Here is a 26,309-nt window from a genome sequence, read left to right as displayed (position 1 = left end):
CAGGGAACTGGCTGCTAGGGAGCAAGATGGGTATGACATCATGGGCTTGTCATGATTCCAGTGGGGTCTGGGGGAGCACAAGTTCAATACGTGACCTGACACTGGAGGCCTCCGTGTGCCCACCGATGTTTGTCTGTCTTCCCTTGTTCTCTGCTGGCTGTAGGGTTAACTTACACACAAACCTACCTCCACTGTGGGCCTGTTAGAGCAGATTCTTAGGACATCCAGGAGTTCCCGAGAGTTGAAAGTCCACAGTCTCTGATGGCCCTTCTCACACATGGTGAACCCTCTGACCCTCTCCTCTGCCCTCTCCCTGTGCCCTCTGCTTCTGCTCTGTCTGCTCCTTCCATTATGCTAATGGTGGCCTACATTTTATTTTTACTTATGTTATATAATGTCCACAAAACATATTTTGCTTTATATTCTCAATGATCTTTCAGAAAGTTTAGAAATGAAAAAAAAAACCCACCTTTTGTATTTACCTTCAATTTTGCCATCTTTGAAGCTCCTCATTGCTTGTGTATGTTGTGGCTTCAACGTGTCCCCCCACCTGTGCTCAAGTTTGGAAACTTGGTCCCCAGTGCAGCTGTGTGGGGAAGGGTGCCTAAGGGCAGGTGATTACCCACGGGGTCATGTCCTCATGAGTGGACTGACACCCTGATCATGGGAATGGGGCTTTTCCAGGCTCTCTCCTTGTCCTTGTCTCTCCATTACGGATGGCACTGCTGCAAAGCCCCCATCGGATGCGGCTCTCTCAGCCCGCGGCTTCCAGACCCCAAAGCTGGGAGCAGACAACTCCCTTCTCATTGTAATTTAGGCAGAACAGACACAGACAGGGTCCATCCGAGTTTCTGTGTGAGGGTTTTCTGTCTCAAGACATTTTTGATGTCTTTTATTTATAAAAAATTCTTAGCCACTATTTTCCAAAATGTTTCTTTTTCTAGTTCTCTTCCTCTACCTCTTCTGGGATGGTGACGGCACAGAGGCCAGACTGAGGCTCCTCCAAGTTCCCACGGGTTCCGGTGGTTCATCTGCTGCTCTGTTTTTCTTACGCAGTTGCTACTGACCTGTCTTCATCAGCACTTGGTCTTCCCTCAGCTGCATCAGTTCTGCTAACCAGTCCCTTAACCTTCGTCTCTCATTGGAGGATTTCCCCGCAGGATTTCCATTTGATTTTCTTGTTATTACCATCTCTCTACCAAAATTGCCCCTTCCCTTCAGGTACCTCAGCCATCTTTCCCACTGGAATCGTTCCTATGATTTTCATGGTTATATTCACATCCATGTCTGATCTTCCCTCTCGTGAGCATGCTCCGAATTTGGTTCTATGCCTTGCTTTATCGCTCTGCATAGGATTGTCCTTTCTTTTTTTTTTCTTTTTGCACATCTCAGTCTTTCTTTGAAGCTGGACGCCATTAGAACCATGGAGACCCCAAGGAATGCGTGCAGCCTGAGCTGAGTGAGCCTCTTCTGTGTCTGAGGCATGGAGCCAGGCGGGAGTTGAGCTGGGCCAGGGTTGTGCAGCTGCTATGGTCACGGGGCATGGCTTCTTCTGACCTCTGGCAGTGAGGTCGCAGAGGTTGGGGGCTAAGGGCCTGACCTTCAGCCTCCGGTCCCTGATGCCTTTTCTGGAGAGCCAGTCTCTCTCCCAAGCCTGCCCCTCCCCCAGAATTGCTGCTGCCACTTCCCCCTGCTGTGCGCTCTGGGCTCAGGGAGTCCTTTGAGTTGGGCTTTTCCTGACTGTGTCGTCCTGTAGAATCTGCAGATCAAGACGGGGTTCTCTTAGCCTTCCTGCCCGCCCTGCCAAGGCTGCCAAAGTCCACCTGAGGCTGGTCTGGGTGCTAGTTCCCTGCCAGTCCCAAGTGCAGGAGACCTCGATTTTGGAGCAGTCATAGGGTCTTGAGCTCCTGCCAGCTTTCCTGCCACGTCTCTGGGTGTGGAAATGCTTTGCTCTCCCTGCTCTGAGCTGCCTGCAGGCCCTGCACACACCCCCAGTTCCTTCACAGGAACTGGCAACTCTGTTTCTGAGGGTCAGGAAGTGCCTGGGGTTCACAGAGCCCATCCTGGGGCTGACTACCCAGCGGGGACCCTCAAGGAAGAGCAAACCCCTCTGTGTGCCCGCCATGGGCTGTGGGCTCGGCTGAGCCAGTCTCTGTGCTCTTCTGTGCCCTGCCCCAAGGTCAGCCTGTGTCTCCTCCTCCTGGAGGCGCTGTCCTTCAGAATCGGGGTCACCTGGGTACCTGCAACCTCAGCACCCTGAGGGGTCCCGATGAGCTGTGATCTTAGGGTCAGGCCTTTTCTCATTGTTAAGGTGGGAGTGATGTTTCATTTTGCAGATTTCTGTGTCCCAAATGGATGAGATTTTTAAATTGCTCTAGTTCAAGATTTTTTTTTTTTTGACTTAGGGGTTTTAAAATTGCTCTAGTGGATTTTAAAATTACTCTTGGGGTTTCAGAGATTTAAAATTGCTCCAGTTTAAGGATAGTTATGTGAATGCTAAAAATATTTTTTAGGTTAACCATTGGGAAGTGTTTCTCAAGTGCCTGTTTTTAAGTGATATTATCCATACATCTATCATCTAAGTCACACCTAACTTTTAAGTAGTGCTGTTTCATCATAATTGTGAAAAAAATCATAAGTATATTACAGAATTAAATTTAAGTACATCTACAATACAGACAAACTCTAGGTGTTTATCTATGGGGAGCTGTTGGCTCTTCCAAGGTGGCCTGCAATAGACGCCCTCTGTTCTGATTCGAATGCAGCAGGCAGGTTTAGGAGCCCCGTTTTCATGCTTGAGCCTTTTGAAGAAAGTGAACTGAGCTCAGGTTGAGCTGTATGTGGCTCTGCCCTGCTAGTTGGGAGGTGTCGGTGCCCTGGGTCGGCAGGGCACCATCCACCCCATCTATCTGCAGGTAGTGTTGTGAGCCCACCAGTGTGCATGACCTCACGCAGCCTGTCACAGTTCTAGTCCATCTAGTGCCAGCAGGTGAGTCAAGCAGGCTCCAAGGTCACGCTTCAGGAGGAAGCTTTTCTTCTCATGGTCTTTCTGAAGAGGTTCTTTTCCAGCCAGAATTCACTACTGGGAAAACCAATGGAGCTAACACATATTCCTGGAGTCCATAGGGTGTGTCACCTGCCTGGAAAGCTGGTAAACAGACAAGCAACTGTGCAGGATGGATTTCAGCTAAGCTGTGACCCAGCACTGACTGTAGCCCAGCAGTGTGGAGGCCACGCCCCTACGAGCGTCTGGGCCCTGGACAGCAGGAAGAGAGCCTGGACCATGCACGCTGCACCAGCCTGGAGCCAGGACTGTACACAACTGGCGGGGTTACATGCCAGGCTCACAATGCACCATGAAATCAGTGATCCCTAATTACCATGAAAAAGAGAAAATTAGAAGAAATGCCAAAGTAGCAACTCTTTCAGTATTTGAATTGAATGACATAAAAGATAAAATTAAGTATTTTTTCACATTCTTGCCATACTTGCAAGTTCAGTGCATTAATTTTTATTAGTTAAATTAATATTAATCATTATAAAATGAGTATGAACTATTTTACTTTTGTGCCTTATTGATACAGACTTTTATTTTATTTAAATATATTTTTTAGTTGTTGATGGATCTTTATTTCCTTTCTTTATTTATATGTGGTGCTGAGAATTGAACCCAGTGCCTCACCTATGCTAGGCAAGCACTCTACCTCTGAACTATAGCCCAGCCCCAGACTTTTATTTTTACTCATTAATTTATCTTGAGAAGCCTGAGATAATATTACTACTTCAAGTACAAGTTCAAACTTACTCATGATTAAGTCCTCCTTTGTGCACTTTTGTTGTTGGCATTTAGGTTTGCACTGAAAAATGTGGTATATCCTGCATTAGTAAAACCTTGCCCCAAAGATATACAGTTAAATGAATAAAAAATAAGACTACCTAGATTCTAAAAAAATGACAATTTGTCTTCTCCTAAGGCATTTAGTCCAACTAAAAAAATAGGTGCACAATGAGGAAATTGTTTTAACTAAAACAGTTACAGGCAATGAAACTTAAAAAAAAAAGATTATGAAAGTATTATCCACCCAGACTAAAAATATTGCCGTCATTAGGCCTTAAATTTACCTTTGACCTCTATGGCCAAGAAGGCAAAAATCAAACAGGACTTATTTAAATAAAATTTTTTAAATGGTAATTTAGAGACTAGTTAGTTTAGATACCCTTTCTTGTTCTGTAACCTAAGAAGTACTTGTAATAATCTTCAAAAATGGTTTCCTAGAATATGCAAAGGTGGCCTTTACCTGACGGTCCTCTAGACATTTCGATGAGATACTGGGAACAGAGTGAGCTGCATTAATTTCTCTTGGTGGCTAAGTTGATGACTGAGCCTATCAACAGCAAGTCCTGCTTCCTGCAGGGTGCTTTTAAAACACCCTTCTTATTGCTTGTTCACCAGGGATTTGGTGCATTTCAGTTTCTTTGTGAATTCATCCCAAAACAAGCACTCAGAAAGAAGTATTTTAAAAGAGGATTAAAATCCTCGAAAATTCCTTAACTTTTCTGAAATAAAAAGCACTAGATATATTTAGCAGGATGTTATCATAATTAAGTACACGCAACTTGGTCTAGTCCTCCATGATTATAATAATTTTTATAAATATATGCAAATTATTAGTGTGTGCATTAATGACACTTTACTACGACATTCGTTATATAGACTTTTCTCATTTTGGTTCTCCTTTTGGCTGGTCGGCCTGAGTAACACCCTTGGCCCTCACTGTTCCCTGGACACATATGCAGGGCTCTTGTTCCAGCCCAGAGAAAGCAGCTCAGTACTCCCCACAGAGGGACGCTGTAATCGGGGGCTCATTCCATGGTGGATGAAGTTATCATCTCAGCCACTTCATATGAAGACCCTTATATGTTTATTTCTATATTAATGATGAATCTGTTAATTCTGCATTTTTTATTTACATATTGACAGTGAATTTATTTTATTTTTTAAAAAATCCCTTAAGACCTCTTTTTAACTTTGCAGTTTGACAAAGAATGCGTTCCTCCGTCCTACCTAAATTGCTTTTGTGAAAATCGATCAATAATCATTCACGGCATCCCACATATCCTAACTGCACTGCAGATCATGGAAATGTTTCAAGTAACGTAAAATCTGGCTTCTGTTTTACCCCACAGAGATTACAGAGACCCTTCCAAGGATGTAAAGTCTACCCCTCAGGATTATTTTTGTGTTGAATGTAACACAAAAGACCAACAAAACTCCTCCCTGTGATGTGTGGCATCTTAAAAGTACTTTAAGTTACAGGTGCATTGTGAATTACTCATCACCAGGTTCCCTGTGTGACTCTCGTCCTAAGTGAGGGGACTGAGAGGGCTTTCTGTGATAACTGTCCTGTGGGAGCTGGGCCTCCTGGTCACTGCCCACTTGAGAGAGTCACCAGCCTGGAGACACACCTGTTGCCTTCCTCCCGTGGCTCCTCTGGGAGCAGGGCCTGCTGGGAGGAAGAGTCTGGACACCAGCAGGTGTCCTTGGTCCATCTGCTCTTGGGACTTGCTGGGCCTCATTTGGCTTTGTGTGCATGGGAGAGAGAACTCATCTTGCTTTTGGACCCAGTGTCCCCAAGTGTGTACCGGTGCTCTGTTTGTCTGCCGTGGGTGACTGCTCCCGCCACTGTCCCATTGCCCTGGTGGGTGTTGTGGGTGACATCCGTCCTTCACCAGCTATCTGTGCATCTCTCCTGACTGGTCTCGACCCTCTGCACTCTGTACTTAGAGTGGTGACAAGACAGACAGACAGATTTGGTCTCTGCCCACGTCAAGTTAAACATCTGGAAGGCTAGCAGAGGGCTCTGGGGCCAGGATGGCCTCTGGTCTCAGCTACTTCTTGCACAGTGCAGGAATGAGCAGCCAGCCTCAAAGACGTAGGGAAGTGATGGGGCCAGGACAGCCCCTCTCAGAGGCCCCAGGAGGAAGGAGCCTGCCACACTCCTGAAACTGGGAAGCTAGAGGGGCCAGGTGACAGCAAGCAGAGATGGGAAGGAGCACTGGGCGGGAGCAGGGCGCGCAGGCCTGGTGCCAGACACTGGGTTCCAGGAATAGGTGGCAGACGGAAGGGTTTCCAGCAGTGTCCAAGGTCAGAAGGAGGGAGGCCGGAGGTCCGCACAGGCAGCAGCCACAGCCGACTTCAGGCCTGCATGGCGGACAGGAGGGTTTGAAGGCTGCGGTGGGGGAGCCGATGGGCCTCCTGGTGGAAGTTCCGATTCTCCCTTAGGGATCTGTGTCTAAGGTGCGTAATAGAGAAACGAGGGTTTTTATTCAAATTTAACTTTTGTAAATATCCAATTTTTTAATTTGATTTTTATTGGATCTTGTAATTTTATGATTAAGCCTTTAAAATGAAGAAATGGATCAAATTTTCTGGTTAAGTAGCACAGGTCTTTTTACCCCCCTTTTGCTTGTTCTGTGTTTGAGTGTGTGTTTTCCCTCAGTTGTGGGTTTCTACCTGCTGGCCGTGGTGTGTTCTTACTGAATGTGTGTGTCCCTTTCCTGTGTATCACCAACTGCTCTATGTGGGCCGTACATAAGGACGTACATAAGGACCTGAAATGCTTGGTAGTTCTAGTCTGTTTATGAATCTATGTGGTTCTGATACCGGCAAGGAACCAGATTTGCCTTGTAACAATTATAATTGTGGTTCTATAGGTTAAGTTTTCTAGTAAGTTTACTTTCATTAAATGTTATTTTGTTCAGGTGAGTCTAGTCTTGGAGTGGAAATGGCAGAGTGTCATGGAAAAGCAGAATTGCTAAGTCACGGCAGGTTTGTGGGTTTGTGAGTGTGACTGCAGAGGCACAGTATGGCGGTGCTGACCAAGGGTCAAACAGACGTCCGTGCACCTAAGCACCCTCTGTGTCCAAAGAGGGGTCACCTGAAGGGTTGTCCTACAGGGACCCTTTGTAAAATGGACCTATGCTTCCCAGAGAGATGTTTGAAATTGGAAGTTCTCTCCCAAGGATGTTACACTTTCCGGAGAAGATGAGTGAATGCAAGAATTTTCCTGCCAGCTCCAATGAGAGTAGCTACATACTCACCTGGGGTACAGGGCATTTTGGTTTGTTTTTGAGTGTTTCACATGGATGGTCGGTTCATGAATGCATTGATGTTATAGTAATGTCTTCACTGGGAACACTGTCTATATTTGCTTTTGTGCCATGTTCTTGTTTTCTCTCCTAGACTTGACATTCTTTTAAAAAGTGTGACCTGAACCAACCGTTGAAAAGCTAGAAAAGTTGATTGATACTAAAGAAAATAGCAAAAAATGTGTGTGTATATATATATGTGTATGTGTGTGTGTGTGTGTATGTGTGTGAGAGAGAATATATATATATATATATATATATATATATATATATATATATATATATATATATGTATGTATTTTTCATGGTTGTGCTATCAGTTTCTTAATTGGTTAACAGAATATGCTTGGCATGGATATTGTACACAGTTACATTTTTTGTTTTGAATATACAGTTGAATTTTTAAAATTATGTTCTTCAGATTATACTTAAATAGTGTTAGAATTCAATGTTTTATGTTCCACATTTTGTTTGATATGAATATCTTTGACATATGGCTTCTGACAATATGGCTGTTTGGAAATGTAAGATTGCACACATTAGTCTATCTATAGATAGTACAGACATAAACAGGCATGCCTAGATTTGGAGCATGGGACATTGCCTATAAATCCACTTGCAGAACATTTAAAACAAAGAAAATGAATTAGAATTATGTATGAATTATACTAAAAAGACTTTATTCCAACAAATTTTAGTCAGTTTATCTGAACATTGGACCTCCTGAGTATTAAATCCAAATGTTTAATATTTGCTTTGTTTTATGAATCAAAAATGCATGAATATAAATGTACTTTTTTCACTAAAAGTACATTTAGTGGCATGTGTTAAGTGTCTTCAGTTTGTTTTGAATTTTTCCCATTAATATATAGGATACACTAATTAAAAGACTTAAAAACATTTTAAAAACCCCACAGCTTTGTCATCATTTCAAACACACAATGGGCCTTTCACTCAGAAACCCTAGAAATGACAGTAAATGCTGCATGGTCAGATTTGTTTTTTATGTAATTGAGGAAAACTTTAAGCATAGTGTTTGACATGTGAAAATTCTCACTAGATCTTAGTTTCCTGAACCACATGTCTCTCTATACATTTTAAGTGTAAGGAGCTACTGGAATTTGTCCTGAGTAAGTGTTTGGCTGAGAATGACACAGCTGTATCTGTAGGAGTCACCTCCCCCCATAAAAACATGATACCTGCCCTGCACGTGGGCATCAGCACTCTGTCCCCATGTGAAACAGAATCCACTGTCCACCACAGGAGAGGGGTGTGTCCAGCAACATTTCTCTGGGGAGGTCCATCTGTCCATTTTTATTTGTTAAAGTGAAGTGTGTTGCTAAAGAACAACCTGTTTTTCTTGCTACCGCGGTGCACGGCTCTGATCCCAGTGACCCGGGAGGCTGAGTCAGGATCCCAAGTTCAAGTTCAAGGCCAGCCTGGGCAACTCTAAGAGACCCTGTCTCCAAGTAAAAGATGAACAAGGCTGCAGAAGCAGCTCAGTGGCAGAGCAGGACTGAGTTCAACCCCAGTATCCTTAAAAAAGAAAATTCACCGTATTTTTGTATTAACAAACAATATGAGAATACGTTATTTCAAAGCACAAATCGTTTTTCAGCTAATGACTGAGATTCAAAGCACAAATAGTTTTTCAGCTAATGACTGAGATTCTTTTTAACCAAATTTATCATCTTTCCATCCATCATTAATTATTTTCTTCCATCCTGCGTGTGCGTGTGCACCTGTTCTCATCGGCTCATGTGCCGCGCACCCCGGAGGGGAGGCTCCAGCAGCAGGTGTCGGTCATCCCAGCCTGGGGAGTGCACGGCCAATGTCAAGGCATTGGCAGACTGGTTCCCGCCAGGTCCTGCTTCCTGGGTTTTAATGGCGGATTCCTTGTAGTGCCCTCATGTGACCACTTGGGGCACATGTGTGGGCAGTCTACCTCTGTCCTCTCTCCTTGTGGTATGACCAATCCATCATGGGGTCAGCCCCACACTGTGGTGCCATCTGCACCTCCCCCTTTGCAAAGGCTGCACTTCCAAGTGCCATCATTGCATTGAGTGTAAGAATTTTGATATGTGGCTTTCAGAGGGACACAGACAATCAGCCCATAGCACTAGGAAGAAGAAAATAAGCCACACCTTTCATATCCAGGGCCTCTGTGGTCTAGTTAGGGAAATAGACCAATGGCCCAGCACCAGCTCTCAGCCTGTGGACAGGGCTGTGCTGTTGGTGATGGTGGCTAACGCCACCTGCAGCAGTTCCAGAGAGCTGGGCAAGCAGATGCTGGCTCTGGGTTTGTGGCCCAGCATGAACTGCCTACTTTCTCCCCCTAACGGCGGGACCTGGGCTGCTCAGTGCTGCTCAGGTGTTCTGCAGAGCAGACCTCACCGTGCTCTCACCCTGCTCCTGTGAGCCAAGAAAGGCTGCAAACCTGATACTGTGAAGTGTAAGAGGATTCATTTCTACAGGGTTACCTGATGCCATTAAAATCCTCTCCTAGTGTATGAATCCCCAGAGGGACACAGTAAATACTCAATTTCCTCCAAACACATTTTATCATTTCACTGACACAATCCCTGGGTTTTGAAGAGATCTTCCCGTCTAACAAATGGAAGAAATAGAAGTAGCATTTATCACATGTGATGGACCTGCCAACGGTTTACAAACAAAACAACCTCACGTGCCGCAGACTCTAAACTTCAGACAACAAGTAAAACAGTAGGGTTTTCTTTCTCTTCTTCTCTTGTGATCCTGTTTTATCAATGAATTTTCTCTACAGAAAATTTGTGTTGTAATGGAGATTTTTGACACATTAAACAATGTGTTATAAAAGTCTGAGGATATGGGGTGACACGTTTATGTCTGTGTCTATGTGACTCAGGCACGTCCTCTGTCAAGCTCATGGGGTCGTCCTAAGTGAAATTCAGTTTCCCTCTTGTCTTCCTGCACAGCCTAAACCTTAATGCTATCTTTACATCATGAGTGTATGGAATTCAGCAGCAACACTGCTCTCTTGGGTGAACCAAGCCTATTTGAATCTAAAGAAAGAGGAATAGTTAGCTACTTCTGTTCTGCAAAAAAATGGTTCCTTAGCACAGGAACTCATCTGCTTATGGTGGGCTGCAGCCAAGAAGCCCTTCATGGGTTGAAAGCGTCTCAATCCCAGATTCTGGTGGTGCACCAGATGACATAGACTCACGGCTTAGCAGCAGGGCCCTGGGGCGGGCTGGCTGTTCACCCTCAGGAGTATGCAGCTGGGTGGGAAAGAGGCTACCCTCCCTGTCATCATGACAGCAGTCACCTTACCCCACATCACCAACACAGGGAAAGGTCAAAATCAAAACTTCAAGCCAGTGTCCACTGAATGTATATTGCTTTCATACCACCTTAAGATAAGAAGGTCTGAAACTGAACCGGTTAAGTCAGGAACCAGCTGTGGTCACAATAAAGAACGTGGTCAGCATGACTTTTTCCTTTCTGGATTAGAGAAAAACCTTTTGCATTTCATGTGGTGTTTTGATGATAGACCTATGTACTGAAGACGCGTGTGGGAGCAGATGCATGTGTGAGCAGATGCATGCGTGTGTGTGTACATGCATGTGTTGTAACTTCTTTGCTTCTGCCAAATACTCCAGCACCGACTCTACTTGGGTCTGCTTTTCTCAGTCTTCGGTTATTACATTTATTGTTTTGAGCTCTCTAGGCAGAACAGCATATTGAATTTTAGTTGCTCTTGCTTGGGTTTTTTGTTTGCTTGCTTGTTTTTGGTTTTTAGACAGTGTCTCACCAAGTTGCTTAGGGCCTTTCTTAATTGCTAGGCTGTCCTGGAATTCTCCTGTCCTTGCCTCTGAGATGATAGGCATGCACCACCACACCTGGCTACCATCTTGTTTTTAATGTGTGAAGTTTAAAAACTTCAGTAGAAATGAAGACAATGGTTTGCTGAGAAAAATCGCCCAGAGTTACTTTGGTACTTAATTTCTAGAAAGATCCTGTTTATCCTGCTCTAAGTATCTGGTAAAAATTGCATGTTTATCATGTGTTTCCAAATCATTTTCATTTGCAGGATTTAAGTGAACCATTCTCTGAATTTTGCCTAATGAGATTAGTATAATGACTACAATAGATTCCAGAGAACTGATGAGACTTATTGTTATACTCTGAGTCACAACTTTCACATTTTATGATCAGTGGTAGGTCAAGCCGTTAAACTATATTTTTGGTCAAATTAGGACACTCATCTTTTAAATGGCTTTGTTTCATATTCTTTGCTTTCATAGGCTGGATTCATGGGTTTAAAGACTTCTTTTGCCGCATTCTAAATTTAATTGCAAGTTTATGTATCAGCATATTTAAAATGTTCAAGTTTTAACATCAAACATGAGTAGAAAATACTTCTATGAACAAGGATTTGTGGCACACAAGGCCCCTGCCCACTGGATCCTGCTGCTCTCCCAGCGGAGGCTGCAGACCTCAGATTCCGCTCTACGCTGCTTCCCTGTGCAGTCTGGGCACTTGGAGATGCAGCATCAGGCAGCGGTGACCCACCTTCTAAAGGAACCTGCTGTTCTGCACACTCTCTCTCATGTCTGACGTAAGGCGCAGGTGCCTGTGACCTCACAGAACTACACATTGTGCCGTTTCTATTGGCACCCTTGCTGGTAACTTGACAGCTGGCCCTTCCTGGCTGTCCGCTCCTGAGACCTCGGTGCAGGACTGTCTTGGCTTTCCCATGGTCTTCCTGGGAAGGCTTGGAGTTTGTGTCTCTGTGTTTGTGCTGGTGACTACATAAATGCCTTTAGATGACGGCGCAGGGTTTCCCTGTCACTACGCAGCTCTGCCATGCACAGTCCAGCATGAGACACCACTGCAATGTCACTCTTCCAGAAAGTGGCATCAAAGAGAGATTGTTAAAGAACACTCTCCCTTCAGGCTTTCAGAGGGTAACATGTGCAAGCAGGACCCACACTAGCCTGCCTCCAGTGCACATTCACAGTCACGCCTGCCTTCCACACTCTCCTCCTTGCACATTTTGAGTGGCAGGTGATGGAGCACAGCCTGCCTGGCCCGTCTCTGCCAGCTGTCTTCAGCCCAGGGCGCCTGTCCCTCAGTGCCATCTCCCATGTTGCTGGCAGTTGCGTGATGTCCCTTCGTCCTGATTTCTGCCTGGGTTGGTGAGTGCATGGCTGCCCTCTCTCTGCGGCGTGTTTACACCTTGCTGTGAAGCAGGGGCTGGTTCTGTGCCCCAGTTTGCTGTGACTTCACTCTGCCACCCCGTCTTGCTTTTCCAGGCCACCTGCCACTCCTTTACTGTAAATTTGTACCCGTGTTGGTCCACCCATGGCAAGACGGGCGCCCATGTTGGCCACCCAGGAAGGACGGGCACCCATGTTGACCCACCCAGGCAGGATGGGTGCCCATGTTGGCCACCCAGGCAGGATGGGTGCCCATGTTGACCACCCAGGCAGGATGGGTGCCCATGTTGACCACCCAGGCAGGATGGGTGCCCATGTTGGCCACCCAGGCAGGATGGGTGCCCATGTTGGTCACCCAGGCAGGACGGGCACCCATGTTGGTCCACCTAGGAAGGACGGGCACCCATGTTGTCCCACCCAGGCAGGATGGGTGCCCATGTTGGCCACCCAGGCAGGACGGTCTCCAGAGACTGGAGCTGCGCCCAGGGCCACAGCAGATTACTGCTCTTAACAAGAGATGAAGGACCTGTGGGCTGTCACATCCTTACCCATTTTTCACTCAATTTCTGAGTGAAGTGATAACAGGTTAAATGACATTACTAAACAATTTTCCTACAAATACTAGCTCTTAGTATTCTGAGTTCTAACATCTACGGGGCATGCGGTGAGTCTGGAGAAGGTAGCAAAGAATGATCATTTCCTCCAGATCTCAAAGAACATGGTCCCCACGTCTTCCTGAGTCACTCCACGGTACACTCTAACTAAATGATTTTTTGTTATTATTTTATTGTAAAAATTTAGTATAATTCCTGTGGGGATAGAAATAGACAAACTGGTTTTTTTTGAAGATGAATTAGTTATAAAATTTAAGGAAGGAAAAAATGAAAATACATTAACTACAGTGATTATGTATACATCAATATGCATGAATTTTTCATACATAAGCAAATGTACTAAGTATGTAAAAACAAATTATGTCATACGTGTAAAAGGGATGGAATTTAGTAGCTGGAATTTAATATTGAATTGTCAATTTTTTTTTAAATTTCAAACTATTCCTCCCTTCAATTTGAGCATTTCTGTATTCTCGATAGTCTTTGCCCTCTGTCCTGTCTAGGGTATACTTGAAGTATCCCAAATGATGCAGATGTGATATCGCCCTGGGTTATATTTTTAGTGTTCTGAATTCTAACCAGAGCCTCGGTGCTGCATGAAGCACATGGTGTGAGTGCTTCTAAAAGGACAGCCCTTTCTGGATCGTCGGTTTCCCTTAGGAAAGCGTCTCAGCACCTCCTGCCCCTCTCCCAAGTGAAATCACCAGGTTCCAGGGCTTAGATTGTTGATCTAGGCCACGGACAGCCCGGCTCAACAGCAGGTGTCTCAGGTGGCCAGCCCAGGGGGAGGCGAGGACACTTCCCACCCCTGTTCCTCTGAGGATGGGAAAGTGACCCTGGTCTTGGGGTGGAACCCCTGGGTGTGCAGGTCTGGTCAGGGATAAGAGCATGTCGAGGAGCCGGGTCAATCCGCCTGCATGCAGCCACCCCAGCCTCTGCTTTGGCGTGGTGTGGGATGCAGGGTGCTGGCTGCGAGGTCCCCGTGAGGATCAGAGCCAGTAACACCTCCACCATCATCCGAAATGCACACTTAGATCCTCAAAACTTGTTCTTATAAATGAGAATTTTAACCCCTTCACCAAAAAAACTGCACATTTATTCTGTAGTATTCATAGCAATGTATTCTTTATTCTCATGATGATATTTTGAATGGGAGAGGGCATCACTGCTAAATAATACTTAGAGTTAATTATCTGATATCATAGGCTCAATTCCTCTATTATAAGGGGCATTTCTTTTGAAGCTGTGAGTTCTTAAGTGAAGGAGATTTTTGTCTATGGTGAGGGTCAGATCCCACCTGAGGGATATAAATAGAGGTCCTGAGTACCTGAAAGAGACCCTCCAGGACATTCTTGTTGTTGTAGGTCAAAGACAAGAGTGAGAAAGAGAGAGTCCTAGGTGGAGATGAACATGAGGCTTTGTTCTCAGCTTCTCTTTTCCTGGAGGAGAGAGTTCCCAGATTCACACCTCGGTGTTTTCATAAGGACCCTTAAGCATGTGTGAGACACAAAAGACAAGAGAGCAAGGCCACCGGTTGGCATGTCACAGGAGTGTCATTTCCTAAGGACACAATATTTTAAATTATGTGTATGTTGGAAGAGGGGTGTATTGTACTCGTTTTATTAAAGAAAGACCTTGATTCGCTGCAGGGTGGAAATGAAGTAAAGTGATGTTTAAGAGTTAGCTTGCAGTTCGACTCAGTTACTTGAAGTCCTTTTGGTCAAACAACCAGGAAAAGCATTAAAGCTTTTGCTTATTTCCACAGGAGGAGAGCAATAGAAAAAAGAGCCTTCTTTTTCTGATAGTAGGAAAGTTCTTAAGTTGCTTGCTTCCTGTCCCTGTGTTTCTGCAGCTGTGGGTCTTGCTGCGTGCCAAGAGCCAGCGCTCCCCAGCAACGGCATCAGGATCGGAGACCGGTACCTGGTGAACGACGTGCTCTCCTTCCAGTGTGAGCCCGGGTACACCCTGCAGGTAGCGTTCTCTGAGTCTTTGGGACACAGCACGTCAATATGGAAACCCTCGGACCGTTCAGTTGAAACTGAAGCCCAGAGAGCTAATTTAGTTTTCCTTTCTCGGTTTGTGAATCGAGCTAATTAAACCAAGCATTAAGCCCTGGATGTTGGTAATCCATGGTATCACTGGAAATAGTTTCTGATTCATAGAGCACTATTTATTTTTCATATTTTTTTAGATTTCAAAATACATGTTGTTCTAGAAACTATGCAGAGAAAATTCTGTGGAGCTAAGTAGTATCACTGTGTGCTTAAAACCCCATCTTGGCTCCAGTTGCTGGGTGGGTGTGGAGCCCTGCCTGAATACCTGAATGATTTAGGATCTCTGTCCCCTCTAGTCTTACTTTAGTGATCTTCTAAACAATTTGGATAAAATCTAGTGAATTGATACATGGAAATGGTCTTGTTTTTGATCTACTATAAAAATTTCAGTAGGGACTTCTCATTTGAAATGTTTATACTAAAATCAATAGCAGACTATGACCTAGACTGGGAACCCATGACTATTTCATTGCTGTTCTTCAGTAAATACCTTTAAAGGCTTTAGTCCTTTATGCTCATCCATATTTTAGGATGTAACATTTAAAATAATTTAATAGATCACAAAATAAGTAAACAGAATACAAACATCAATATCAAAAATATTGTCCAGAATACCTTCTTTGAAAACAAACATTATGTTCAGTTACTGGAACGACTTCTTTTAACACCAGGAAATAGGAGGAAATAAGTTTCGTACTGAATTGAGGACGAAGGGTTTCTGGCCCCGGCTGTGGGCTCGCGGTGGGGAACTGCACCTGTGACCCCTGCTCCTTGTGCCCCTAGTGTGGCTGGGAGTACTCGATGCGAAGTAAAGGCTGGTTTTGCAGTCACCTCCACCACACTCACAGGTGGCCAATGGAAGTCCTAAGGTGGCTGGTGGTCTCCTGAACGTGTGCAGCCCGGGCATTGCCCACTCTCCACCCTCCTGGTCACTCCTAGGATGGCCCACCTGCTTCCAGCCTCTCAGGGCATAAGCAAGAAATGACCAAGATGAAAAAGACAGGATTTGCACACTTCAGGTGATCCTTCACACATCCTGAAAAGGGCTGAAAGGAAGGATCACCCTTGAAAGGACGTGGCAAGGTGTTGCTTTTTGTGAAAAGGAGGGCAGTGACCATGGACTTCCGTGTTGATTCAAGATGTTCGTTTCATTACTAATCAGCCAATATCTATTGACTTTGTGATTTGTGTTTTTTTTCCCTGTGTAATTAAAACAAAAGTGGACAAAGAAAGTCTAGCTGCCCTAGAGACCTTGCATCCTTGCCTGCTCTGGTACCCCTCCCTGAGAGTCATCTCCTTCCTTCCACAGGGCCGCTCCCACATCTCCTGCATGCCAGGAACTGTTCGCAGGTGGAACTACCCGTCCCCGCTGTGCATAGGTAGGTGACCCTTTGAAACCCTGGCACTGGAGCGTGGAGCGGCACACGGCTGCCCCCTCCCCTCGGGGCTCATGTGGGGCACTTTCGCGTTTGTCTCCTAGCTCCTGGGAACCGTCCTGCTAGCTCCTGGTCATCAGGATGCTAGTTAAGATTCTGCAGACAGATGTTCTGGGAGGTTTGGCCTCCTCAGTGCTGTTCTCAGAGCCTAACCGACACTGACCATCGTGAATGTCATGACAAGCCCGGGGCAGGTCAGGCAGTCTGCCAGGGCTCTGCAGCTGAGCTGGTGTTTGCACCAGGATAGGTGGCGGGAAACTTCTGGGGGTCTTCAGGGCATGGCTGGTGCCTTTAGTACCAAAACACCAGGAACCTGCACAAATGAGACACATAGATCCTTCTCTAGTTTAAAAAATAATCGTCTTGTCCTTTAGGAACACTGTGTTTAGTAATGACTCTAAGTGTGCTGTTTACCCACAGCAAGGGTCAGACATGGGGGGCTGCTGAGAGCAGGCAGGAGGTGACAGGGGAGCCGAGAAGCAGACTGCAGCTGGACAATGCCTCTGAGCCCTCAGGAGACAGCCTGGTCCACGGTGGATCTCTCAGATGGCAGGAAGCAGGGACTGGCCAGGCCCTGGAACTCTATTTCACGCTCCTCATTGGCTTCTAGTTTCCAAGGGACAGCAAGAGTAAGAGCATTACAGCTTTTGCAACCGAGTTCCCACGTAGCTGGCAATTTCCTGCTCGACAGGAGACGGCCCCAGCCTCTGGGCCCCACAGTGACCCCACACTAGCACCTGGCTGTGTTCCACCCAGTCCAGTCCTCAGTGCTGAGAGTGATACCCGGGCTGTGAGCCAGATGCTTACGCGTGGCCCTGTCCCTCCCCAGCTCAGAGGTCGTGGTCTTCTACGACCACCAGACTTCATTTTCACCACACTTGGAATCAAGTGGGTCTTCAGGACACGTCACTCATGAGCACTTGCCTTCCTGATTCTGTCACCAGTCTGTCACTTTTCATGTCTGTCCTCCCTGTCCCTGGACATGAGTCCTCTCCTGGAACTGGAGTGGCCCTAAGGGGAGGGCTGCTGCTCCCTGGAGCACCCTCAGCAGAGCGCACAGACTCACGCCCCCGACGCTGGCCCCGGACAGTGGCCTGGAGAGGCCGAGGAGAGGCCGTGGAGAGGCCGTGGAGAGCCTGTGCTCTGAACCGCGGGGGGTGGACGTCCCGAGTCCTTCTCTGGAGGCATGACTCGGACCACCAAGAGAGACCTGTGCCTTTCTTAACGTGTCGGAAATCCGGGACAGGAGCCTGACTTGCTCCTGCTTCTCACGTGGGATCTGTCGTCTTGGGGGTCTGCTCACCTGATCAAACCCAAGGCCCCTGCAGGCCCAGGGGGCTGGGCGAGGCATCCAGAGAACAGTGCTGGTGTTTGCATTTTTAGTTTAAAGACATGAAACTGCCACTTAGCAGGTCACAGGTGGCCAAGTGCCAGTTTCCCGGGCTCCAACCTTCCTGGCCTGTGTGTTGTGAAGTCAGCGTGTTCTTTACAGGCAAACCGCACACATGTAGTGGAGCACGCGAGCCAGCAGGGCAGGCCAAGTGCACACACCTGTCACACCCATCACAGACACCCGGTTTCCTGGGGAGAGTGGTGACTGCAAGCTGCGTCCCCAACCAGGAAGAAGTCTGAGGGCCGTGGGGGCTGGTGCGCTGGAGGGTCCTGGGACCGAGCAGGGCTGGAACCCTGTGGCTGGGCTGCTAGAACTTGAGGCCTGGCCCGACTCTCTCGAGGCTGGGCTTCGTGGTCTGTCACGTGGGGAAATCTTCGTGCAGGCTTCAGGGCTGTGCTGAGGGTTGTGATGGTGGCGGTGACAGGGTGGGGCTCCTTTGTCCCAGCACAGCAGGCCTCATGCAGCTAGTGATACACAGTGACTGAGGCCACCCCCGAGTCATAGCTGAGGAGCCACAGCCACCTCCATGCCTGCTGACACGCACCCCACTGAGGGGATGACCTTTATGAGGCCAGGAGGCGCATCCTGGAAGACGTCTTGGTCCTCCAAGGTGGGCGTGCGCCTGGAGCTGAGCTCCAGCAGCTGAGGCCGGCGCTGCGTTCCCAGCAGAACCCCGGCTCCGCAGGCCACTCTTCCCCGCAGGTCAAACAGAGCTGTGGCATGTGACACTTATGGGGAGTGGCTTCCCTGAGACTCAGGGCTGTTGTCCCCTTTACAGCCACCTGTGGAGGCACGCTGACCAGCCTGGGCGGAGTGATCCTGAGCCCCGGCTTCCCCGGCTCCTACCCCAACAACCTGGACTGCACCTGGAAGATCTCCCTGCCCATCGGCTACGGTGAGTGACCACCACCCACTCCTCCTCTGCAGGAGCGGGCTGACACAGATGTGCCCTGTCCTGTCGCATGACATCATAAACTGAAAGTGGATCAGGGCTCAGCAAAACTTTGGCAGGAAAGCTTGAGAACAGGAAGTTGTTTGAAAAGTCGCCAGAAGACTCTTGATGAGAATTAGATCAGCCGTTGATGACGAGGTAGGCACAGGCGCAGGCACCCTCATGCGGGGGACACCTCTGCATTTATAACTCCACCTACTCCCATCTGTCTCTGTGGTTCAGTCATGGTCACTTTCTTTTGAACAATTTTGAAGATGTTCTTCAGGTTGTGGCACATTTTAAACAGAATATATAAAATTTAGGCGGGAACAGTGGTGCACATCTATAATCCCAGCAACTCAGGAGGCTGAGGCAGGAGGATCATGAGTTCAAAGCCAGCCTCAGCAAGTTGGTAAGGCACTAAGCAGCGCAGTGAGACCTTGTCTCTATATATAGTACAGAAAAGGGCTGGGGACATGGCCCCTAGTTAAGTGCCCCAGAGATCAAGCTCTGATACCAACAAAAAAAAAAAAAAAAAAAGAAAGAAAGAAAGAAAGAAAGAAAAAGAATATACAAAAAGATAGTATTGCATTATTAGTTTTTTATTATATATTATATTGATTATAGGTTTATTAAAATCTTTTGACATTCAGCTATTAACTCTCAGGTTTTTACCTTTAAGTAATTCATAATTCTGATGGTTGTGAACACTGACACTCGGGCCTGTCTCCGTCACTCCCTGGCTCCCTCCCCTCTTTAGTCCACCCTTGGTCCTCCCTAGAGCATGCCGCAGGGGCACGAGGTGGGTCCTCAGGGCATGTCCTGGGACATGGGAACTTGGGTACTATTAGTAGATTGAGAAATGAATAGACACATAAATGGAAATCATTGCTCCAAAAGGAGGCTGTGGTTTTTATTAAGTTTGTGAAACGTTTTGTTTTTTCTGGATATACATGTCAGTAGAGTGCATTTTGACATTTCATATCTCCATGGAAGATGACTTCCCACCTTACAGTTGTCCATGATGTGAAGTTTCACTGGTCGTGGTTCATGTAGGAACATAGGAAAGTTACGTCTGATTAACTCCACTGTCTCCTTTTCCTGCCCTCTCCCTTGCCTTGATTCCCCCTTTGTCTAATCCAGTGAACTTCTATTCTCCCCACCCTTATTGTGGGTTAGTGTCTGCATATCAGAGAGAACATTGGGCCCTTGGTTTTTAGGGATTAGCTTATTTCACTTAACACAATAGTCTCCAGTTCCATCCATTTACCAGCAAAAGTCATAAACTCATTCTTTTTATGACTGACTAATATTTTGTATAAATGCCACATTCTCTTTATCTATTCAGCTGTTGAAGGGTGGCTAGGTTGGTTCCATAGCTTAGCTATTGTGAATTGAGTGCTATAAACATTGATGTGGCTGTGTCACTGTAGTATGCTGGTCTTAAGTTCTCTGGGTATACACCGAGGAGTGGGATAGCTGGGTCAGATGGTGGGTCAGATGGTGGTTCCATTCCTAGTTTTCTGAGGAATCTCCATACTGCTTTCCAGAGTTTTGGCACCACTTTGCAGTCCCGTCAGCAGTGTATGAGGTGCCTTTTCCCCCACATCCTTCCCCCACATCCTTGCCCACACTTCTTACTTGTATGCTTGATAACTGCCCTTCTGACTGGAGTGAGCTGAAATCTCAGTGTATTTTTAGTTTTCATTTTTCTAATTGCTAGAGAAGTTGTACACTTTTTCATGTGTTTGTTGACTATTTGTATTTCTTCTTCTGTGAAGTGTCTGTTCTGTTCCTTAGCCCACTTATTTGTTTTTGGCGTTAAGTTTTCTGAGTTCTTTACATGTCCTGGAGGTTAGTGCTCTATCTGGTGGCAGGGGGTAAAGACTTTCTCCCATTCTGGAGGCTCTCTCTCCACATTCTTGATGGTTTCCTTTGCTGTGAAGAGGCTTTTTAGTGATTCTATCCCATTTATTGATTCTTGATTTTATTTCTTGTGCTTTAGGAGTTTTATTGAGGAATTCAGATCCTAAGCCTACATGATGAAAAGTAGGTGCAGGGTCTCTGGTCTAATTCCTAGGTCCTTGATCCACTTTGAGTTACGTTTTGTGCAGGGTGAGAGTCAGGGGTTTAGTTTCATTTTTCTGCATGTGGATTTCCAGTTTTCTCAGCACCATTTGTTGAGAGGCTATCTTTTCTCCAAGGTATGTTTATGGCACCTTTGTCTAGTAGGGGATAACTATAGTTATGTGGGTTGGTCTCTGTGTCCTCTATTCTGCACTACTGGTCTACATGTCTGTTTGGGTGCCAATACCATGCTGTTTTTGTTATATGGCTTTGTAGTACAATAATCACTCTGGTATTATTATGTCTCCTGCTTCACTTTCTTACTGAGGATTTTGTCTATTCTGGGCCTGTTATTTTTCCAAATGAATTTCATGATGGCTCTTTCTAGTTCTATGAAGAATGTCATAGGGATTTCAATAGGAATTACATTAAATGTATGTAACACTTCTGGTAATATGGCCATTTTGACAACGTCAACTCTGCCTATCCGAGAGCATGGGAGACCTATCCATCTTCCAAGGTCTTTTTCATTTCTTTCTTTAGTGCTCTGTAGTTTTCATTATAGAGGTCTTTCACCTCTTTTATTAAATTGATTCCCAAATATGTATATATTTTTAAGTCTATTGTGAATTGGGTAGTTTTCCTAAATCTCATTCAGTTGAATTACCATTGATGTGTAGGAACACCACTGATTTATGGGTATTAATTTTATATCTTGCTACTTTAATAAATTCACTTATGAGTTCTAGAAGCTTTCTGGTGGAGGTTTTGAGATCTGCTAATATAGAATTATGTCATCAGCAAGTAGGGATAATTGAGCTCTTCTTTTCCTACTTATATGTCTTTAATTTATTTCTCCTGCATAATTGCTTTGACTAGGGTTTCAATGACCATGTTGAATAGGAGTGGCCATCCAGGGCATGCTTCTATATGTCTTGTTCCAGTTTTCAGAGGAATTGCTTTCAATGTCCCTCCATTTAGAATAGTGCTGGCCTTGAGTTTAACGTTTACAGCTTTTACGATGTTGAGGTATGTTCCTACTTTCCCTAGTTTTCCTAGTGTTTTGAACATGAAGGGGTGCTGTATTTTGTCAAATCTTTTTCTGCATCTGTTGAGATGATCATATGACTCTTGTCTTTAAGTCTATTGATGTGATGAATTACGTTTATTGATTTATTGATTTCCATATGTTGAATCAACCTTACATCCTGAGGATGAACCCACTTCATCATGGTGAACTATCATTTTAATATGTTTTCTTACGCACTTTGCCAGTATTTTATTGAGATTTTTGCGTCTATGTTCATCAGGGATATTGGTCTGAAGTTTTCTTTCCTTGATGTGTCTCTGTGTGGTTTTAGTATCAGAATGATACTAGCTCCATAGAATGAGTTTGGAAGGGCTCCCACCTTTTCTATTTCATGGAATACTTTGAGGAGGATTAGTGTGAGTTCTTCGAAGGTCTGCAAGAACTCTGCTGCGAGTCCGTCCAGTCCTGGGCTTTCTTTGTTAGGCTTTTGATGGTGTGTGCAATTTCATTGTTTGAAATCAATCTGTTTAAATTTTCTGTGTCCTCCTGATTTGATTTGGGTAGGTCATGTGTCTGTAAAATGTGTCGACCTCTTCAAGATTTTCTAGTTTTTTGGAGTAGACATTTTCAAAATAGTTTCTGGTTATTGTCTGTATTTCAATAGTGTCTGTGGTGATATTTCCTTTTTCATCACAAATTTTATTAATTTGAGTTTTTTTTCCTTTTTCTCAGTTATGTTGGCTAAGGGTTTATCAATTTTACTTATTTTTTAAAAGAATAAACATTTTACTTTGTGTATTTTTTATGGTTTTTGTTTGTTTCAATTGCATTGATTTCAGCTCTCATTTGAGTTGTTTCCTGTCTTCTTTTGGCCCAGCTTTTCCCTGGAGAATGTGTACAGGAGTGTGGGAAGGCCAGGTGGGGTCACTTGCTCAGCAGAGAGCCCTGGAGCCGGTGTCGTGGCCGGAGGACCTGGCCGGTGGCTCAGGCGCACTGAGGGGGAAGTGCTGGGGCCAGCATGGGCTGTTGGACGTGGAAGAGGGCTGCTGAGTAGCCCCGCGGGTTGGGCAGCTGCATCATGACCAAGGGCTTCCTCAGGAGGCCACTGTGGTAGAGGAACACGAGGACCAAGCCCTCCCCAGGGCAGAGCCCTGGCTATGGCAAGTCTTTGAGTTCTCCCTGGGGCCCGAGTGATCTTCCAGTGTTTACAGACTGTGAGAAACATTCCTCCCTTTCTTTCCATTGTGCCTGAGCTCTATGACCGGAAACTTGCGCTCTGAGTTCCTCACGTTCCTACACTTGCTAGAGGTCGACTTCTCCCCTGGAAAGCCTGCCGTCCCGCTCCCTCTCTCTCTTCCACACGAGTCTTTAAACGGGATCACGAGGCTTGCTGCAGCGCAGGCCTGGGTCTCAGCTGCACGGGACTCCCGTCTGGGTCGACCGAGGGCATCTCAGAGCAGGTGTAGGTCCCCTCCTGGACCCAGCTGTGTGCAGCCCTGCCAGCACACCTGTTCTTTCTCTCTGACTCACCCTATTTTTGGCAGTAGGTTCTTCCCAGAATCCCCCAAACCATGAGCAGATATCAGATCTCCCCTGGGCATTTTGAAACATAAATTTGGGGTCAAAGTCTATGATCAAACTCTCCAAAAGTTTCCTGTGAGAAGACTGGGAACGCATCTCACATGGCCACGATGCCTTTAACCACACGTTCTCCCTCTGAGACCTCCTACATGGTTTCCTATTGGCATCCACACTGCAGGAGGATTCTGGAACATTCCCTGTAATTATAACTTGGGAAAGGGCCCAGATCTCCCAATGGGACCAGCAGGGAGAATGGGAAGCTGGGTGGGTATTTCTGCTGTTGTCACATTAAATATCCAGGTGGAAACTCTGCTGCTGGGGTATCATGGTCATCAAGTTGGAAAATAGGAGTGGAAAGACTCCTCCCCCCTTACCAGGAGACGCGTGCAGGTGACAGGCAATGCCACTCAGCCCCAGGGAAGCGGAGACTGCCAGGCTTCCACAAAGCACCTACTGCAGGAAGCGTTTCTCAACATACATTGAAAGACCACTTGTGCTCCAAACAAGATGAGAAACGAACCCAGGATGGTCATACGAGTCTTTCCAGTTTTGCTTATTTAGTATAAATTGGCTTGGTGAGGACATTGTCACCACTGGACTTTGGCAGATTGGAATTCAAGGTAGGGTATCACATCATGAGAGCCGGAGACATTGAGACTTCAAGGTGACTCATGCAGGACATCTCTGTCCTCTGGACTGTTCCTAGGTGTAGTCTCTGTTCCTTGGCCTCTGCAGTGGCCATGCTCCTGCATCTGGCTGGGGTGAGCCAGGCTTCAGGTGTGACTGCTCTCCTGGTCCTCATGAGTGACTCCAGGGACGCACCAACTACTCTCCTGTGTGGGGACCTCATGGGTATGGGGGTGGAGTGACTGTCAGCCTCAAGCCCACCCCAGCCAGCCCCGGGCCAGCACCGGCCAACACTGATGGAATGGGTGAGAGTGACGGGTGATGGTGGCATGGTGAGAAGTTCTCCACCCGCTTCTCTACTCTCATTCTGGTGTCAGCCCCTTCCGAGCTGCCTCAAGGTGACAGGAAGGCTCTCCAATCCATCCAGGGATTTGATAGACGGGCAGCTCCTGTGCTGGTTGCTCCTGATTTGGTCTGGGGTTTAGAGAGTGGAAATCTTCGCTTTGTCAATTACTAGTGGCATAAACTTTCACAGTTGCAAAAATGTTTCTGCACCCTGTTTTCATTAAAAAGGGCAGAATGTAGTGCCCTCCTCTGGGCATTTTGAAGTGGCTATGGCCTGACCTGGAGTGGCCTCATTGACCTGTGAAGGCCTGTGGTAGCAGAGCTAAATTCTGCTGTCTTGTGCGATTTTTCTTTTCTTTTTACAAACTTGGGCTGCAGTTGTGTGTTGCGTTGGTGAAGTTGAACCGACTGTGAACTTCTGCTCTTATTTTCTTAAAAATGTCTAGAGGCACAGTTGACAGAATGGCACCAAGTTTCTTTTCTTTTTCTTTTTTTTTTAATCTTGATCTTTCATTTTTCAAAATCGCTGTACTAAGGTTGCACAAACACCACCCCAGGCCTGAGGATCCTCCGGTACCGCAGGGAAGGACGGAAGTCTAGAGGAGGTGTGCCAAACCCACAGAGGACCAGGCAGGGAAGTTAATATTCATAGCTTCTGTCAACTAAAAATGAAGGTTTGACTCTGAAGTCATGGTCACATGACTATTCAAGGGTCTGTCAAAGCCCAGGGGCAAAAGTCCTTTGAGCAGGTGACTCTGTTGGCACTCGATTTCCAAAATGTAACTACCATATGAAAATGTGTTGTGTAAATCTCACTGCAGACCGGCGTTGGGACTGGCTTTCTTGTTGTAATAACATAGTTTTAAGTCACTCTGCGAGATAATGAAGGATAACGAGGCCAGGCTCATTCTAATCCCTTCAATCAGGCTCTGTGATGTCAAACTGGATGCAATTTGCTGAAACTTAGATAGCGGAATGATTCTACTTTAAACCAGATTAGAGCTGGGCCGCCTTCTAGTTCCTGATGGGTATTAGGTGGTTTGATGTGTGGCTGGATACTTTATCCTGCTTAAAATGGTAATTTTGTACACGATATTATAATCGTCATAATTCCATTTCTATTTCATATTTAATTCCAAGTGAGTAAAAAGCCACTTGCACTGTATCCTACACGGGAGACGCTGCTGACTTCCGTGTTCCTACCCTCGCTCGGATGTCGTCCTTCATTCCTTTTTTTTTTTTTTTTTTAATATTTATTTTTTAGTTCTCGGCGGACACAACATCTTTGTTGGTATGTGGTGCTGAGGATCGAACCTGGCCGCACGCATGCCAGGCGAGCGAGCTACCGCTTGAGCCACATCCCCAGCCCCTTCATTCCTTTCTTGACTGTGTCATTCCACAGGTTTCAAAATGTGTCTGGGTGGGGTGCCACCCTGGTCACGCCCTCAGAGGAGCACATTCTTGCCATCCCCTTGTTGGCTGGTCTTCAGTGGCCGACTCTTGCCCTTGCTTCCTACTTTCTCTGGCCCCTGTTGGCCGTCACGGGACGGCTGGGGCTCCCTGGGTGGCTTCTGGTTGCTCTTCTCTGTCTCCCTACTCCACCTGCCGTGAGAGCTGTGACGGCCACTGAGGAATCGCTGCAGCTGTGTCAGTATCACTGAAGAGCACACTCACACACACTCACACACACTCACACACTCACACTCACACATACTCTCACACACTCACACAACTCACACACATACACTCATACACACTCTCACACACACCCACACATACTCACTCTCACACACTCACACACTCACACTCACACACACACTCTCATACACACACTCACAACACTCTGACACACACTCACAACACTCTGACACACACTCTCAC

At 46.2% G+C, this 26,309-nt stretch overlaps 1 protein-coding gene across 2 annotated transcripts in view; it reads left to right on the top strand.

The window, feature by feature from the left end:
* Window positions 1–26,309, top strand: part of Csmd1 (CUB and Sushi multiple domains 1) — a 1,629,066-nt gene that overhangs the window by 1,461,509 nt on the left and 141,248 nt on the right. For both annotated transcript variants that reach the window (XM_040292009.2, XM_040292008.2), the window contains exons 38-40: window positions 14,817–14,935; window positions 16,328–16,397; window positions 18,626–18,742. In XM_040292009.2, coding sequence (XP_040147943.1) covers window positions 14,817–14,935; window positions 16,328–16,397; window positions 18,626–18,742 — 306 coding nt within the window. The remainder of the gene's footprint in view (window positions 1–14,816; window positions 14,936–16,327; window positions 16,398–18,625; window positions 18,743–26,309) is intronic.

Source organism: Ictidomys tridecemlineatus, chromosome 14 (genome assembly GCF_052094955.1).
Source record: "Ictidomys tridecemlineatus isolate mIctTri1 chromosome 14, mIctTri1.hap1, whole genome shotgun sequence".
Taxonomy (NCBI): Eukaryota; Metazoa; Chordata; class Mammalia; order Rodentia; family Sciuridae; genus Ictidomys; species Ictidomys tridecemlineatus.
This window is presented reverse-complemented; position numbering and strand designations above follow the sequence as displayed.